The 18969-nt window shown below is 45.4% G+C and overlaps 1 protein-coding gene across 1 annotated transcript; it reads right to left on the bottom strand.

Moving 5' to 3' along the window:
• Nucleotides 1–373: 373 nt before the first annotated feature.
• Nucleotides 374–18423, bottom strand: wdr93 (WD repeat domain 93; the record flags this gene model as incomplete). Its single annotated transcript, XM_084437440.1, has 12 exons — nt 374–495; nt 3606–3762; nt 3947–4007; nt 4099–4306; nt 15335–15466; nt 15633–15719; nt 16162–16232; nt 16558–16744; nt 17409–17487; nt 17572–17636; nt 17748–17949; nt 18145–18423. The coding sequence occupies 12 exons, from the start codon at nt 18421–18423 to the stop codon at nt 374–376; spliced, it is 1650 nt and encodes a 549-aa protein (XP_084293566.1).
• Nucleotides 18424–18969: the final 546 nt, after the last annotated feature.

Here is an 18969-nt window from a genome sequence, read left to right as displayed (position 1 = left end):
AAATCCAAAACACCTGCTGGCGCCATATTGAAAAAGTAACTTGAACTAGAGCACTTATAATCATGTATGAAGACACTTTTTTGTGTAAGTCAACCAGGAAGATTCTGATTCTGACTCTGTGAGGGCAAGTTTGGGTCAAGTTCTTCCACATCAACCTCACCCAACCATGCCTTTATGGACCTTGCTTTGTGCACAGGGGTACAGTCATGCTGGAACAGAAAAAGGGCCTTCCCCAAACTGTTCCCACAAAGTTGGAAGCATAGAATTGTCAAAAATGGTCCAAAATGTTAATGCTTTAACTTACAGTACCAAGACATTTTGGACAATTCTATGCTTTCAACCCACCCATTACGAGTACTGTACATCTCCTAGCTCACTCCTTGTAGATAGTGCTCATCATCACACACTGTGAATGGAAGGGACCAAGAGAGGGCACAATGTACTCGTTTGGGTTCTCAGCCTTGAGCAGAGTGATGAGGATGTACACAAGGTGATCTACCAATAAGAAGGCAATGATGATGCACTTAGTGGCGATGATGGTAGACAGCTTGTCCATGGTGTCATTCACAACAGACATGTTGGGAGGTTGATTGTAAGACATGAAAATAAGCCTCGCTCTTCCTCTGCTCCATATTCAAGCCAGCGTAAAGCCCGCTGAAGGAAGGGATAATCTCCTCAGTTGCATCAGGGCGATTCCACCATTCATGTCAGCACGAGCAAGAGCATGAATAATACTCCATTTGCGCTGAGACTCTGGGTCCCATTGACTTCCATTGTAGCCAGGGGTACGCCTGCATAGCAACTGTAGCTAGCTCAATACTGAGGTGATTAGGGAAATTATAGTCTTGTGTCAGGTTAAGACAGACCGACAATAGGCCCTAAAAAATAGAGAATAGGCCAACAAAATAGTGGACTTATCCTTTATTATAACAAATCCTAAATGCAACATGTTACCTTCCTGTTCATAAGTTGTTTTCACGCTACTGGATGGTGGCCATCTTTGATTTATTGTGGTCAAAATTATGTCATATGCTGTATTCCAAACGGTAGGGCTCTACCCTTCGAAGGGAACATCATCAGGGCCACGTTCACCACCGCCATATTGAAGGGCTTTCCAGTCTGAAGGGTGCAAAACTGCTCCCTTCAAATGGCCCTTCGTAACGGTCGTTTTCGAAGTGAACAAGCGATGTCACTTTTACTCCCTTTGCTCCCACAATTCTTTGCGACGTCTGGTCAATAATTTATCAACAAAGATCATGGACGTTGAGGCGATAGTAATTTGGCAACATAGATTAAAAGATAGTAGCTAAATCTGTCAGTGGGATTTTTTTTCCAGATATCTTAGTTTAATTAAGATTGAACTAGCTATAGGCATTTTTGTGATGTGTGTGTAGTGTATTTGTGTGCAATTATTCAGTTATTCAGTGACAAATTTACGATGTAGCTAGGTAACTAGCATTAGCCCAAGTTGGCGCAGCTGCTGGTTAGCGATGACATGGAACACCAGCCCTGCTAATAACCCTCCATCGCAGGCGGGGATGGTGCATCAGTCGGCTGTGATCCTTGACAGTACCATCAAGGTTATGTACCGTAACAGTACCAATATGTTGTGTCTGAATACAATCCAACGGCTCGTGGACCAGTCCTGTGATTTGGATCCACTCCAGAATTTAATGGGTTGTTAGGGGATCCTGCTAACAGACATACGTATGGACGGATAAACGCCACCGGAAACATTACCTCTTGCCCTGCGCTGTCGCTGGGGTGGAGGTAACAATGGTTATGGTTAGCCATAGCTTATAATAGTGTTATTGTGCGTGGCTGGTCAGCCGCACAGTTAGTATAGCGTTTGTCTGGTTATCACTCCCTCCCTCCGTCACTTACTCCCGAAAATGATGGTCCCAGCACACCAAAATCAATGAGGTTAGTAAAGCCTGAAGGACACCAAAATCAACCCGCTGACCTCCACTGCACAAGTAGAGTAGTGGTCAGAGCTCATGACTTTATGGGACTATACCCCAAACCTCCACATGTTCATCCTTTCACTCCAACCTTTACCCTTTCAGGTCAGATCCTGTCCCAAACCCAACCCTTATTCTAACCCCAATTAATGTTATGGAAGCTGCTGCTAGTTGTTGTGAGCTCATGAGCTAACTGGCATTCCATTGTGCTCATGAGCTAACTGGCTATCTTATTGTGCTGGATTAGCATTGGAACTGATGTGTCCAGGCGACAAGACCTATCTTAATTTATCAGACATTATTTAATGTAATTTCAATTCACAGCTATTTCAGTGGCATGACTAGCTTCCGTCCTACCAGTCCTGAACAGAAACAAGCCAGCCACGCACATAAGCCAGGCTGGACAGGGCCTGGTTTTCATACCCTACTCCCTATGCCCTTCACAGTGCTCACTATGAAGGGAAGTGACGTTGCAGGGTGTAGGGATGAGCCAGATGGTTTGAAATACAGCCATAATGTCAAACTGAGTTCAGAATCTGAAATCTCATGGTCGACTTACACAAAAAACTGTCTTCATACAGGATTCTAAGTGCTCTGGTTAAAGTTAATATTTCAAGATGGTGCCAGCAGGTATTTTGGATTTGGCAATTTTATTTATTTTTTATAAAAGGTCCATAGAAGTCAAATCAATTATCAAAACATCTTAGCCAGAGAATGGAATAGAGGCTTTTTTTGAGTTATACTCTACAGCGAATACTGTACTGTATGATTCGGATGTGGCCTATATACGCAAGTGGTAGAATTACTACTTGAGCTACTTCCTTTGAGAAAAGTTAAATAATTAAAAAAAAATAATTAGCATGCAAACCTTTGCTGGAAATAAATATTGCATGCTTCCTCCAGATTTGAGAAGCTTGCTCCTGTTTGCACCTTTAGAGATTCTCTCAAGGCATTTCTGTGGGGCTCAACAATGGCTAAATCAAGGAAAGAGCAAACAAAGAGACAGCTCTCTTTCTCCAAAAGGTCACTGTGATTTGGACGTCGGTCACCTGGGCATAAAAGACCAGACAAAGGATTAGGGTAATTCATGTGTTCAAGCCCATATTCACATCAGGGTAAATGTTATGAAATCTCAGATATTAGTATAATTAGAGTCATTAAATTCAGCATGAGATAGAATTTGATTAGTAAATATTATTAGTGTACCAGTCCCTCTCCCTGGCCCTAGTATAGTTTCCCATCCACACATAGTTTAGATACCTGGTACCTCAAACCTGGTACCATTACATGGTCAATAGGCCATTTGGTAAAGGATCATTGTATCTGTTTATTTTTGTTGTGTTTAAAGTTTATTATTATTTATTCCCCCGTTATCCCCTTATTTTAGTCAATTGTCCACATTTAAATGTTGTAACGGCACAGCGTACGGCCTAGCGCCGGTGGCTAGCATCTTTAAATTTAGTTTGTTCAGATTTAATTTAATTAGATGTTAAATCGTTAGTTTAAATATAGTTATTTGGTTTAGGATAGGATTTATACAGCCCCATAATTGGTAGCCCTGGCTACAGTAGATATATCTATGTTATAAGTATTGTGTTAAATGTCATATAATGTGAGATTGATGTTCAACGAACTCAACTGTACCTCGTATGAGAAGAGTTTGCTGCACGGTGTCTAGTGCAAAAACAGGATCCCAGGGAGTAGCCAGCTGGTGGGTTTCAGGGAGGGTCAAAGTGCACACAGTGGTCTTGCTCTTGATGTCTTGGAGGAATACTTTTCCATTCTTGTGCATGACAAAAGCCTGCGCAAGCCAAAAAAGTAATGTCACTATAATGGTACACATGGAATAATTGCCATTTCTGAGAGCTTTGTCAAAATAGGAAAATACATGATAAAGCATGCAATGCGATTTTGTAAATCAGTGATGCTGTCAGAATACATATGTGTGTATCTTTGTGGAAATCGGCAGCATAATCCTGTCTCACCAAGCCCTGCAGGAAAGGCACAGATGAGGTGATAGTGGGCAGACTCCCTGGATCTGCAGCTCTAATGGTTATAGACACACATTTGTCAGTTCATTTGAATGCAATCCAAAGGCAATAATTGTAAACCCAAGCACCCCATTAACCCCATATACCTTTCGGTTAGTTGTGTGGCATGGGAGTCCATTCCAGGTCCTTTAGTGAGTAGGTGGCAGGCTCCACTCTGACAGGTGACCAGGAGGTGGACTGTGCTCTGGGTCTGACCCTGGCAGAGGAGGGCTTCCTCAGTCGGCTCATAATCCACAAACAACATCCTGCTGAAGGCGCTGTCTGCTGACACTGAGACCACAGGCAGCGGAAGCCCTACGTCATAGTGGAAAAAAAGATAAAAGAAGAAGTAAATGGTAAATGGACTGCACTTCTATAGCACTTTTATCCAAAGCGCTTTACAATGGCCTCTCATTAACCCATTCACACACCAATGGTGGCCAGCTGCCATGCAAGGTGCTGGCCTAGTCACTGGAAGCAATTTGGGGTTCAGTATCTTGCCCAAACACAATTCGACATGTGAACAGGAGGAGCCGGGATTCGAACCGCCAACCCTACGATCATTGGACAACCTGCTCTACCTCCTAAGACAACCCCATCTAACTCCTGAGCCACAGCCGCCACAAAATACATTCTGTAAATCCTACAGCACATAATCTTATTTATGTCATGAATTTTCCATATGAATACAAATGCTCTTTTCCAAGCTGCTTTCGAGCTCCAACTTCAAAATATAATCAAGTGCACAATAAACATGTTGTCCCAAACCCATTATGCATGTTCCCTTGTGGTAACAAGCCCACTACTGTACCTCTCACTGACTCTGGGTTGAAGTTCAATGTCTCCATCTAGTGGACTAACAAGCATGCACCTGTATGGTCTAAATCCTATATAATGAATGTTGAAATAAACAGGCCAGGTCAAACCTGGCTTATGTGCGTGGCTGGCTTGTTTCTGTTCAGGACTGGTAGGACCAGGGCTTAAAAACAAAATTATTTTTCAATCGGTTCGCTCCGAGCAGAACCAGCATATTTAACGTTTCCGTTCTTGTGTTCCGCCGCCAACATAGCGTTCCTGAACCGGTTAAGAACGAAACATAACGTTCCGTTCACCGTTCCGCACTTGTTGCGAGCCGAGCCAAGCTAGTCACGGCCCACGAGGGCAAAGCCGTTCTCCAAGAGCCAGTAAGGACTTAATGTCAGTCGGCTCTGTGTCAGGGTACAGCTACGTGCGCTCCACGAACCAATCGGTTAGCGGTATTCCGCGGGGGAACGATACAAACAGGAAAATATATTTTTTTAATTTTTTTTAAAGTTATATAGGCCTACTACAAAGAACGAAAAAATAACGTTATTAACCGGTTTTAAAGATTTAAAATTAACGTTTCTGTTCTGGAACAATTAAAGTCCCAGTTAACCAAAATCCGAGATTTGCTTGAAAACACATTCTATGTGTTAGTGATGCATTGCTGATAACATGTAAAAATGGGATGAACCATGTGTAGTACTGAATTGTGAAGTTAGACCAGTTTTGTGTTTTTTACCAGTTTTGATTTCTGGATTTTCTGGGCGGGCTTAAAAACGGTACCGGATGACGTAGAGCGGTGTTCTTAGCATATCCCCGCCCTAACACTATATAAAGCTAGAACGGATTTGAATCTTCGGTTCTCCTGCTCAATCTTGAGTCTAGAATTAGCTAGTTTTATCCAACAGTCTAGAATTAGCTAGTTTTTCTTAGTTAGCAATGCCTATGCATAAAACTAAACGAAAATGCATCCTTCCTGGATGCCAGCAGGAATGGGATGATAAGGTCTGCTTCTTTCACTCCCGAGTAAAGCTGAAATGAGAAGCAAATGGTTAGCATTTTTGAAGAGCCATGGTGTTACAGAGGAGTCTGTCACCGCTAGCGCCCGCCTCTGCAGCAAACATTTCACTCCCGAAAGCTTCTGCAATTATAATATGAGGCTTTTGGGTTTCACGGACTCACGACTGGTCCTGGTGAATTCGGCGGAGCCAACCATCTCCCTCCCCGGCCTCCATTCTCCTCCTGTCGCATCAACCTTTGGTGCCGACAGCGCTGCCTTGTGTGCTTATAGCTTATTAACGTTATAACGTTAGCTAGGTAACGTAAGCAATAGGAAAATACACTGCTACGTTAATATACAAAACATGTCTCAAAACCATGCATGTGGTAATGTCAGCTATGATGAATTATGTAATCTTATGAGGAATTATAGCTAACATTAGCTATGTAGCTTGTTGCAGATGGGAGTGTGTATATAACCTTAGTCTAGCTAACAGCTAGCAGCACCGACCAGGCGACCACCCACCAAATAACGTTACGGATGATATATTATGACTATAAGCGTTAACTATACAGAAACTGCCTGCCATATTTGTGGCACCTGATGTGCGTATGGGTTCACCGGTAATGGTTACAGTATATTTCTCCAGCGGGAGACCGGGAGGCGGGAGCGAGGGGGATGGTTAGGTAGACCAGGTAGACCAGCTGCAGCTGGAGAAAGACGCACCCTCTCCCAGTGAAGCGGTGCTCGGAGGCTACTGGCTGAACATTCCAGTTCTGTTGGATATTATATTATTTATATATTTATTATATGTTGCGGGAAAGTTGAAGCCGAGTGCTCGTTATTCTCACACATAACATTGCCAACGAGAGTGGATGAGTCTGTCCCGATTATCAACTCGGTAGTGTACGCTTCTTCGCGCTATCAGCGCTGTTCAAGCCAGTGACTAAAAGGTACATTTTAAACAACTTTTTCCATTGATCCCAAGGGACGACAGGATCGCCTGGGAGGGATAGGAATGGGTCCGGAGGTGGCAGGGAGAAAATAGGGACAGACTCATACATTCCTCGTTGCCTGTTTTTGTATTTTGCATCTAAGGGCAGTAACACTGGCGCGTTGGTATAGAGTAGCTACAGTTTTACCTGTGTTTGTCAGGAGGTAGGTTAGGAGGAAGCATCTGTGCGTTTGATTCATTAGACAAGTGTAATTTCAACTCCTCTCTCCTGTTTTCACAAAGCTGTGCCTTCCTACCACAAAAGAGACGGCGTGCCAGTGTGACTATGCAGACCAGAGAACGGTACTATTTGACAGGTTCTTCCCTCCACACCCCCTCCCCACGCAATTGGGTGTGGCTTCGGTGCCTTCAGCAGACACGCCCCCACAGTCTCAGACCAGAGAATGCTGCTGATTTTTAACCGATTTTGAAGCCTTATTTTATATACTTAGCGACATTTTTAATCACTCAGATTTGGCTGGGTGGTTAATGACATGTTTTCCTGTGGTGTGTGAAGCTCATAACAAAAAATTGAACTGGGTTAACCTGGACTTTAAAGACCATTTCGTTTTCGTTCCTGTTTCTGTTCCTCGTAAAATACAGTTCGTTTTCGGTTTTCGTTTCCGCTCCTTGAGCCAGTTCGGAGCCTTGGGTAGGACAGAAGCTAGTCATGCCACTGAAATAACTGTGAATTGAAATGACATGAAATGATGTGTGATAAATTAAGATAGGTCTTGTCGCCTGGACACATCAGTTCCAATGCTTCCAATGCTAATCCTGCACAATAAGAGCGGGATAGCCAGTTAGCTCATGAGCTCACAACAACTAGCAGCAGCTTCCATAACATTAATGGTAGCGGTCAGTGGCTAAAGCAGTTACACTGATGATTACTGTAATGTTAGCTATTTTGCTGCAATTGGTTCAACCATGATATATATGATTGAATAGTTTTTTATGTCAAAATCAAAATGTACCTATCAATGGAAAAAATTAATTGAAAAGGTGCCCCCTTTGAGGTGGATTCTGGTACTACGGGGGGACTGAACGTTGAAATACAGACATATAGCGCTACTAAACATCGCAAGCTCTGCTCTCTGTGGATGTAGAAAGTACATGGTTTTCCAATAGGTGGACCACGGTCTGGTCCGTAGCCAGACACCATCCAATCCAAATTTATAATTAATTGATTGCACGGTGTAATATCCTGGCTGGTTTGACTTGTAATGTATTTACCTGTCCACTAGATGGAGACACTAGGGTTTATCTGTACACTATATATAGGTGCTTCCTGTTTCATAGGGCTCTCTCTGAGCAGCCATGTTGGTGGTGCCACAGTCAATTGTTTGGTGTGCTCTACTCCTGTGGAAGTAAACAGTCAACTCGCCTTATTGGTCTCTGCGTGTTCCTTGGATAACTCGGCTACTACATTGGCGACGGGGATCAACTGAAGGTGGAGGAGGAAAGGAGCCAGTATGGGCACAGTAGGAACTGTGGGCCCATTTGACAGCCAGTCCCAAACTTGGGAGGAGTACTGTGAGGTTTGGGATTTTTTTTTCGTGGCTAATGATATCACTGATGCTGGTAAGACAAAGGCTATTTTGCTCAGTTGTTGTGGCCCAGCTACATACAGTTTGTTGAGGAGTTTGGTGAGCCCTGCTACACCTGGGGAAAAGACCTACCCTCAATTAGTCGAGACATTGCGGGCCCATTTCAACCCCAAACCTAGTGAGATCGTGCAAAGGTTCAAGTTCAATACAAGAACTCGACGTCCGGAGGAATCGATTGCTGAATATGTGGCTGAACTTAGGAAGCTTGCACGTGACTGTAATTATGGAGAGTCTCTGTTACAGATGTTGAGGGACCGTTTGGTGTGTGGGGTGAATGATGATAGTATTCAGAGGAGGCTTCTGTCACATGGGGATCTAACCTTTGAGAAGGCCTGGGAAATTTCACAGTCTATGGAAACGGCTAATAAAGATGTTAAGGATATACAGGCCCTGTGGAGAGATGAGGCTGGAGCGGCGGGGCGGAGCAAACCTGGGGAGGCGGTTTACCAGGTGTCTGAGCGGAGATCCACAGTCTCGCCATCTCCGGACCAGCTGTGCTTCAGGTGCAGGGGGCACCACAACCCGGCTGACTGCAGGTTCGCTACAGAGACATGTCATGGTTGTGGTAAGAGAGGCCATATCATGCGGGCGTGTCGGTCCAAGGGAAAACCCGCCCAGAGTCAGTCAGGTCCACGGGGGTCCCACGTGCCGAAGACAGCTAGGGGGAAGTCCCGCAGGGCTCATTTGTTACAGGAGGGGGGGAGTTGTGACTCTGAGTCAGAGCAGGATATGTATGCAATGCACACTCTATGCCTGGTAGGACAGCGTAATCACAAAGTGCCCCCTATTCAACAATCTGTGATGATCAACAGCACCAAGGTCCATTTTGAAGTTGACACAGGCTGTAGTGTTACGGTTCTTAGTCAAAAGCAGTATGTTACGCTGAGGGACCTAGCCGTTATGCCCAATTTGGAGAGATGCCCGATTAAGCTGAGGACATACACCGGGGAGAAGCTTAGGGTTAAAGGCATGGCCCGAGTCACTGTGACCCACAAGACTGTCTCTAAAGTGTTGCCTGTGATCGTAGTGGCTGGCTCAGGCCCAAATCTACTAGGACGGAGTTGGCTCCAGGAATTGGCCATGGAGGTGCACACCGTCCACCGGGTGGAGACTATGAACTACGGCAGGCTGGAGCAGGTCCTTATGAAGCATGAAGCGGTGTTCAAAGATGAGCTGGGGACTCTGAAGGGCGTCAAAGCAGCTATACATGTGGATCCTGAAGCCAAACCGAAGTTCTTCAAACCCAGGTCGGTCCCATATGCGGTTAAACCTTTAGTGGAGGCTGAGCTGGATAGGCTCCTGGAAGCTAAGATCATTGAGCCAGTGACTCATTCAGAATGGGCTGCCCCCATAGTACCCATACTCAAGCCCTGTGGGGGGGTCCGCATCTGTGGGGACTACAAGGTAACTGTCAATCAGGCTTCCAGTGTAGAGCAATATCCCATTCCAAGAGTAGAGGATCTGTTTGCTAAGCTATCTGGAGGAGACAAGTTCTCTAAGCTTGACATGAGCCATGCTTATTTACAAGTGGTTTTGGATGAGGTCTCAAAGCCATATGTTACTATAAACACACAACGAGGGTTGTATACCTATAACCGACTGCCTTTCGGTGTTTCATCCAGTCCTGCTATTTTCCAGAGGATTATGGAGGGGATCCTCCGAGGGATCCCTCACTGTTGTGTGTTTTTGGATGATATTCTTTTGAGTGGTCCAACAGAGGCGGAGCATCTGAAAACCCTGGAGGAGGTCCTGCAGCGTCTGGAGGACCATGGCCTACGCCTTAAGCGGCAGAAGTGCACCTTCCTGAAGGATGAAGTGATGTATCTGGGGCACATGATTGACAGGAATGGGCTCCGTCCAGTTTCTGAGAAGGTGGCTGCTGTTAAGGATGCACCCACACCTAAGACTGTGTCAGAGCTAAAAGGCTATCTAGGACTGCTGAATTATTATCATCGATTCCTACCTAACCTATCTTCCCTTCTGGATCCTCTCCATTCACTACTCAGGAAAGATGTTCGCTGGGATTGGGGGGCCGCACAGCAAGGGGCTTTTGATCACTCTAAATCTCTTCTACAGTCATCACAGGTCCTGGTGCACTATGACACGAAGAAGGAGGCGATACTGGCTTGTGATGCCTCTCCCTATGGAGTGGGGGCAGTGTTGTCCCATCGGATGCCTGATGGGTCGGAGAGACCTGTTGGGTTTGTATCCCGCACATTAACTGCTGCAGAGAGGAACTATTCACAGCTGGATAAGGAGGGTCTGGCAGTGATGTTTGGAGTGAAGAAGTTTCACAACTATGTGTATGGCCGTAGATTTACCATAGTTACAGACCATAAGCCTCTCCTCAGCCTGTTTAGTGAAGCTAAAATGGTCCCTCAGATGGTTTCACCCCGAGTTCAGAGGTGGGCTGTGACCTTGGGGGCCTATGACTATGTGATGGTTTACAAAACAGGAAAGGATCATGGAAATGCTGACGCTTTGAGCCGCCTGCCGCTGCCAAGAAAGGAGGATGATGGAGTGATGGACCCGGAAGATGAGGGCAGAGTGATGATGCTCGATCACCTGGAGGCACCTCTAGTTACGGACAGACAAGTGGAGAGGTGGACCAGCCGAGACCCTGTTTTGGCCCGGGTGCGTGAGTATGTTGAGAGGGGCTGGCCTAAAGGGGTTATTAATCCCTGTTTTGCTCCCTATTACCAGAGACAGAACGAGCTCAGCATCCAAGGGGGGTGTGTCCTCTGGGGGGCCCGGGTGGTCATCCCTCTGAAGGGACGTCCAGCGGTGTTGCAACAACTGCACCAGTCTCACCCAGGAATCACCCGGATGAAGGGCCTGGCGCGAAGCTACGTCTGGTGGCCACAGCTGGATGCTGAGGTTGAGGGGGTGGTGAACGGCTGTGACACCTGTCAAGTGAACCGGAAGATGCCGATGCAGGCCCCCTTGCACCCCTGGGAGTGGCCAGACAAGCCATGGAGGAGGCTACATGTGGACTATGCAGGTCCATTCATGGGACGCATGTTTCTGGTCATTATGGATGCTCACTCCAAGTGGATGGAGGCCTACCCTCTCCACTCATCAACTACAGCGGCCACCATTGAATGCCTGAGGAACAGCTTCGGCCGGTTTGGATTACCAGAGATGCTGGTCTCTGACAACGGGACTTGCTTTACTAGTAGAGACTTTCAGGAATTCATGGTGCGGAATGGTATCCAGCATGTCACCACCGCCCCCTGGCATCCAGCTTCCAACGGCCTGGCTGAGAGGGGGGTGCAGACACTGAAGGCCCTCTTGAAGAAGAGTGCAGGGGGGTCGGTTGAGACAAAGCTGTCATGTGCCTTGTTCAGTTACAGGATTACGCCTCAGTCCACCACCGGCAAATCTCCTGCAGAGCTGCTGCTTGGCAGGAAACTGCGGTCAACTCTGGATCTTCTGCACCCAGATCTTCAGTCGCGGGTGCAACACAAACAGAGGAAGCAGAAGGAACAGCACGATCAGCACGCCAGAGCAAGGAGTCTCCAGGAGGGGGCTCCAGTCTACACCAAGAACTTCAGTTCTGGGCCCACCTGGATACCCGGCACTGTAGAGTGCGTGACTGGTCCGGTGTCATGCACAGTGCTGCTGGGTAGTGGTCAGCGGGTCAGACGACATGTGGACCACGTACGGCATCGTCCAGTTTCCCCATCACCTACCAACGGGGAAGGGGGCTCATGCCTAGACACTCCCAGGGAACTTCCCCGGGCTCGGTGTCTGTCTGCCGTCCCTGAAATGGACATAACAGAGCCCCTCCCAGTTCCCTCTGTAGTGGGGTACGGCCTACCTGAGCTGGGGGTCAACAGAGATGTGTCCCAGCCTTCCCTGCCGACCTCCCCTGTGACTTTGTCCACTCCACCAGCACTGAGGAGGTCTACCAGGGAGACCCGACCGCCAGATTACTTTAGACCGTAGGATATGTTGGACTTTGTTCTCAGGGTTCTGTTCAATGCTGTTTTCAGACTGTCTTTATCAGGGGGGGAAGGGTGTAATATCCTGGCTGGTTTGACTTGTAATGTATTTACCTGTCCACTAGATGGAGACACTAGGGTTTATCTGTACACTATATATAGGTGCTTCCTGTTTCATAGGGCTCTCTCTGAGCAGCCATGTTGGTGGTGCCACAGTCAATTGTTTGGTGTGCTCTACTCCTGTGGAAGTAAACAGTCAACTCGCCTTATTGGTCTCTGCGTGTTCCTTGGATAACTCGGCTACTACACACTGACTCAGGTGAAAAAAGCTGTAAAGGGCTGTTGCACACCTTGTTAAAACTTTAAATCATGTGCGTAGGATAAGGTTGACAATCTAGGTGTGGAGAAAAATCCCGCAACACGGATCTTACTGGCAAACTCTTTATTGGTATACAAAAAAGAACAACGTTTCGGTGCTAGACCTTCATCAGGTTTAAAAGAGACTCATGTCAAACAACATATATAAAGGTAAACTGTCTCAGGTGAGTCATTACCTGTGTTAAAGGACAGGTTCGGAATTTAGCATTATAAGCCATGTTATAAGGTTATTTACGATCATATACAACGGCCGATATCGTTTTGCCAAGCGGTGCACTCTCGAGATATAGCCCGTTGCCGCTAACACAATCAATGGACCCATAGGTGCATAGATAAAATCACTCAAAATCACCATAAACTCTTTGTTTTCAAAGACAGGAAACTCACCGAGTGGTCACTGGTGTCCGTTGATGTTCTGGCAAAAAAAAAACTTGTTTTGTGGGTGTCCAGTTGTTGAGCCTAATGTAGTTCTAGGGTGAAATTCTCCTTTAAAGTCACTTTTCAAATCAAATATTTTGATCATTTAATAATATATACACCTGTATATTCAACACAGATTATACCTTTGTATTATGCATATTTTAGGTTTAGGCCACACCAATCAAACTGCAGTGCAGGCATTGTACAGATATCAATTCTTTATAGAAATAAATCTAATTTGTTTTGTAGAAAGAGAGTTGTTGAAACTGTCGGTGATGTGATGTACAGGCATGCCTCTTGACTCTATCCTTAAGCCTGGATACCGTTTACCACTCTGCCATTACAGCAGGTTTATCGATGGTGATCCCTATGGAACCCATCACTGTACTCTGTATGCTAATGTCGGATGGACCTCTCTCTCAGAGACGCGACAAGCACATGTACATTTTCATCTACAAGGCCCTTCTTGGCAAACTTCCTTCTTATATTACGTATTTGCTTGTTCAGCCTACTAGCTCTCATAATGGTGAGAGCACAAGGTCCTGTGATTGGCTTACATTACATGTTCCTAGGGCTCGAACTGAGCAGGGCAAATCAGCCCTTTCTCATTACGCTCCTGCCACCTGGAACTTATTGCAATGCACTTTTAAATTGGACTCCTGGATTAGTTCCCCTCAGTCATTTTAAACTTTTACTTTTCGACCATCTTACTCCTGATTGTACTTGCTTTAATTCTTTTCTCTGTGGAGCTCGCCAGGGTGAAATGCACTCTGAAGCAGGGACAGAGTGCTGGGCCAGACTGCATTCCCCCAGAGGTATTTAAGAACTGCGACCTTGATGACATCGCCTTGGACATCTGCAACCTTGCCCTAATGAAAAATAACAAGCCTGATATATGGTCTCTCTCCAACATCATCCCAGTGCCTAAATCCGGGGATCTCTCCAAGCCGGACAACTACCGCTGCATAAGTCTGACCTGTATCATTGCAAAGACGTACAACCACATGAAACAGGCTGCGGAGCGCCATTGACCTACACTTAAGAGAGAACCAGAATGGCTTTTGAGATGGGAGGTCCACAGTTACTCAGATCTTGGCCCTAAGGAGGATCATCAAGGAGGCGAAGAAGAACATGACAGCGGCGCTGTGTAGGAGGTGGAGAAGGTATCATGCTGTGGTCCTAACAGACCTGGACTACGCCGACGACATCAGCCTGATATCTAACCATGTGAGGCAAGCACAAGAGCTCCTGACCAGAGTGGAAAAGGAATGTGCCAAGGTGGGTCTTGGACTGAACGTCAAGAAAACTGAGGTCATCACCTATATCTCCCCGGAACATCTGCCCCTACTGACAGCTGAAGGTACTGCTCTGAAGGAGGTTGCGGACTTCAAATACCTGGGCTCTTGGGTCAACTCAACAGAGCAGGACCTCAAAGTGAGGAAGGCGCTCATGTGGAGAGCTCTAAATGGCATGAGCAACGTGTGGAAATCCACCCTCCCCTGTGAAACAATCTCCACTTCTTCGACGCCACTGTGGAAGCTGTTCTCCTGTATGGCTGTGAGTGCTGGGGCCTGAGCCACTACCTGCAGAGGTCACTGGACGGATGCTACACCAGAATGCTACGTGCAGCACTGGACATAAGTCATAACGCGCATGTCAGTATTGGAGATCTGTACGGAGAGGACAAGGCTGAGTGGGAAGATAGCAGCAAGGAGAATGAGGCTGGCTGGGCACTGCTACAGACACCGTGAGCTTCCGGCAAGCAAGCTGGTGTTATAGGAGCCATCTCCATGGTGTGGATGCAAGTCGCAAGGACGTCCAAAACATTTGTGGACATACTTAAGATGGATGCGGAAGGGGAGACCACCAATGAGATGGCCAGGTGTATGGAGGACCAGGATAGGGAGGCCCGTCTGTTGACGACCCGATGGTTTTCTTCTAGTACCTGTTTTATTGTATGATTTTTGCCTTTTCTTTATTTAGTTTTATTCTCTTGCTTGTTTGTTGTGTTTAATGCACTGGTTACTCAACGTCACTGTAAATGAGTCCCACACTTCAAGTGATTTTCTCGAGTCAAATGAAAAAAAAAGGAAAATGTACAGATATAAATTAAAATCAGCTTACAGACATGTGTATGTATATGCATGGGAATGCATATGTTGTTCAACAGACCTGTACTGTGGACATTTCACTAACCTGAATGCCTGTCCCATACAGTCACCAAATCAGTGGCAAGTCCAAGTGCGATGTGCTTTGTGCAACTGTTGACAGCGGAGCAGAGGATTTCATGTGCGTTGGGCCACAACACATCTGGCTTGGGCTCTGTGTCTGAATTAGAAACATCAGTCAACTGAGCATTAACACTTCCCTTTGTAGGTAGAGAAAAGCAAATACACTCAGAGTATACGCAAAACAAGTGACTCCAGTCAGATTCTTATTCAAATCTCACGGTCCATTCTTACATTGTGTCGACAATTGACAGCATAATCAGTACCTGGTTTATCCTTGGGAGCTTTGCATAGCAAGTATTGGAGAAGATTATGACTGCCCGTCCACCACACGCAGACAGCAACAGGCACTCCTGCAGAGAAGTGGTTGGTAAATGTGTGGTACACTACTAGGGTAAACTACTGGTTGCCCCGTCACTCCAAGGCCCCAGCGGTTGTTTCGACACGGTCACGACTCTTCTCTGTCCTGGCCCCGCAGTGGTGGAATAAACTGCCCACTGATGTCAGGACAGTAGAGTCACTGCCCATCTTTTGCTGCAGGCTCAAAACTCACCTCTTCTAGAAGTACTACCAGGATCCTCCCTCTTAAGCACCTATTGTATTTTTTGTTTGCTATTCTTCATTTTGCCTTCATCACTAGATTGTGCTCTTAGTCACTTGTTTTAGAAAGAAAATGCACTTGTGAGTTCTGGCAAGTACAGGTGTACCACACTGACTGAAGCGTCATTTAAATGACTGTAATGTAATATTGAATATATTTAACAAAATACAATTGACTTATTCCTCATAACCAACCTGGTTGAGGCTTTATCCCTCCTAGGACTGGCAATGATCCTCCAGGAAGAAGAAAGTGACTTGTGCAATGGCTGGAGATAGACAAGTGATAATCAAACAGAGCCCGGGGATCACAGACCTGATCAAGTCAAACAGACAAGTCATGATCAAACAGAGCCTGGGGGTCACAAATCTAATCAAGGGAACTTGTAATTGAACAGTTCCAGGAGTCTCAGTAACTGGTATTACAGCCAACGTCCAGAGGGGCAAACTCGCATACCAAAGTGTAGCCCTAAACATAAGTATAGCCTTCTATTTCTCTAGTTTTATTGTATCCTTTACTGTTCAGAATACTGTGACATTGTAAGTTTCTACTATTGACTAAACACCAGCATTTTGAGTTCTGATATACAGTACCTTGTTTTTTCCTCTGTGTCTTTTGTTTCGGAGGGGCTGGTAATGAGATATTTTCTATAATAAGACTTGAAGACAGTGTCCTGGTCTTCCCACTGGTGACTGCTGATCAGGTGGTTCTGTCCAGAGCCTATCACAGTACCATGCTCTGTCTTCTGTAGGACCTCAAATGGACTTTTCAAAGTGGACCCTGAAAAAGAGATGTTTTAAATCACTATGCACTGAGAAAGGACGGTGTGCCCAATGAGATGTGCTGTTATCTTGTACACATGTAACACGTGTATGATGATGATTATGGCAAATGAGCAACGGGAACAATGATCAAACAGCCAGGACAGACTATGCCTTTTTTTTTGCAATGGACTGTGGGGTGCTTTACTGTTGGGATTCTGTTGAATTAGAGTGCTCTGACTGACAAGTTACCTGATTGAGTTATGGGCGGCTTGATTTTTATTAACATTGCAATCGGAGACAATTTCACATCGCCAGTTCCAGATGGATGCTGTGCCTGAGGCAGAGACACAGATATCACAAACCAATTAAAGAAAGAAAAAGACAATTTGACTGATATCAAAAGTGAACAGTGAAAAAACACAGCACAGGTCTATTTGAGAATAAAAATAATCTCTGTCTCATTTATAATAGACCAATAAGAATGTGTGACTAAGCCCTACCTGTTTTTGTGAGGCTGAAGGCATCATCCCCAGTTCTTTCAGCCATGACTCCTTGGGGAAACGGTAGACCTCAAGCCAGTGAGCACCATTGCCTAATAGGCGGTATATTTTAAAGCTTTAAAATGCATCCAAAATAAGGGTTTTTCAATCATAACATGAAAAGACGTGTGAGATCCTTACAGCCGATTGAAGTTGCCCCAAAATCTCCACCTTTGGACAGTTCAAACTTCAAACAAATGTTTCTCTGATTAATGTCTTCCTGTTGATATAGGATGACACATGGCATAAATAAAGCATTTTTTTCATTTATGCATGGACAAATGTATATTATAAGATGACTTACTGTTTCATTAATAACTTTGATTAAGTGAATGGTGTCTGCATGATATGCAAAAAGTCTGGCAACACCTGTCAAATAAACAGAATCACAACCAGGACATTTGTTCATCTCTCTATGGGTATTTGGATAGGTTGTAAACCAGTTAGTCAGACAGCACATTATTAATTAAAAGGTGATACCCATGTCATCCACAGCACCAAGTAGATAAGCCATTTCCCCCAGACAGGTTACGTGAATAGATGTGATTTCCACTCTCTCGTCCAGCCATGCTGAGACACCGACAAGAGAGGAAGCGCTGCAGACAGACAAGCCCTGGGAGTGACCCATAAAAATGAATCTGCCGTCCCCAGAGCATGCCAAGCAGTTTGTCCTCACCGGAAGCTGTGTGTGACAAGTACATTTGTTTTATATTTACACAAACACAAAGGTTTGTTTAGAAGTTAATGACTATGTGTCACAGGGGAATTGTGACTGACTATAGTAGGCCTGCAATGCTAATATTGGTTTAAATTGAAATCTAGATGCACCAGAGATTTCAGAGCCATGCTTTTTTTTATGTAAACGTTGCTATTGTACCTTAAAGTCCCCCGAGAGCTCCACAATAGGGATTTTCTTTTTGGACTGCTCTTCCATCCTAATACTTTCTCTCTCCATAATAGTTTCCCAGGCACTGTCAATCAGTCTGCTCAGGACCTTGTCGATCATTCGGAACGGCTGGGGCAACTGGTCCTGGAGCTGGTCAGGGTCTCTCAGGAAGGATTCCCCATCATCATCATCATCATCATCCTCAACTCGACCATTATCTGAGGGCTCGGGGATATCTATGGGCCCTGCTTTCCTCATATAGACAGGCATCCTGGGAAAAATATTGGCAAAATGTGAACTTAGTTTGTAGGCTATGTAGTTAAGAAAGCCTACTGTCACTGACAGACGAACATCACTTGGTTGCAGGACTTTTGCTGTGCTGTTCAGATAGGCTAATAGATAGCTAGCTAACGTTAGCTGACACACCTGTAACGCTAAAATGAAGTTATGTAACGTTAGCATGTGCAGCTACGCTAGGCGTGCTTCTTGCGGAAGACAAGACGATATTTAAACTTTCAACTTAATGATGTTGTTGGATTTGCGTTAGATATATACCTTTTCTTTGCTTGTTAGCCTACTTTTTAGAGAGCCAGATCCTGTCCCGTCGGCTTGTGTTTGATGTTTTTCCGGCGAGTTGTCTCGGGTCGTCATGACAACATCACCCTGATCGTCTGTCACTGACTGCAGCGACCCCCGAAAAAATAACATTGCAGTTATTCAATATTAACAAGATAATTAATGTGTCACTCAAGCGTCAGCATCACGCAAACAAGTCTCAGTAGCCTACTACTGCCTATGATCACATTTTTATTGTTT

This window comes from Borostomias antarcticus, assembly GCF_949987555.1.
Source record: "Borostomias antarcticus genome assembly, chromosome: 4".
Lineage (NCBI taxonomy): Eukaryota > Metazoa > Chordata > Actinopteri > Stomiiformes > Stomiidae > Borostomias > Borostomias antarcticus.
This window is presented reverse-complemented; position numbering and strand designations above follow the sequence as displayed.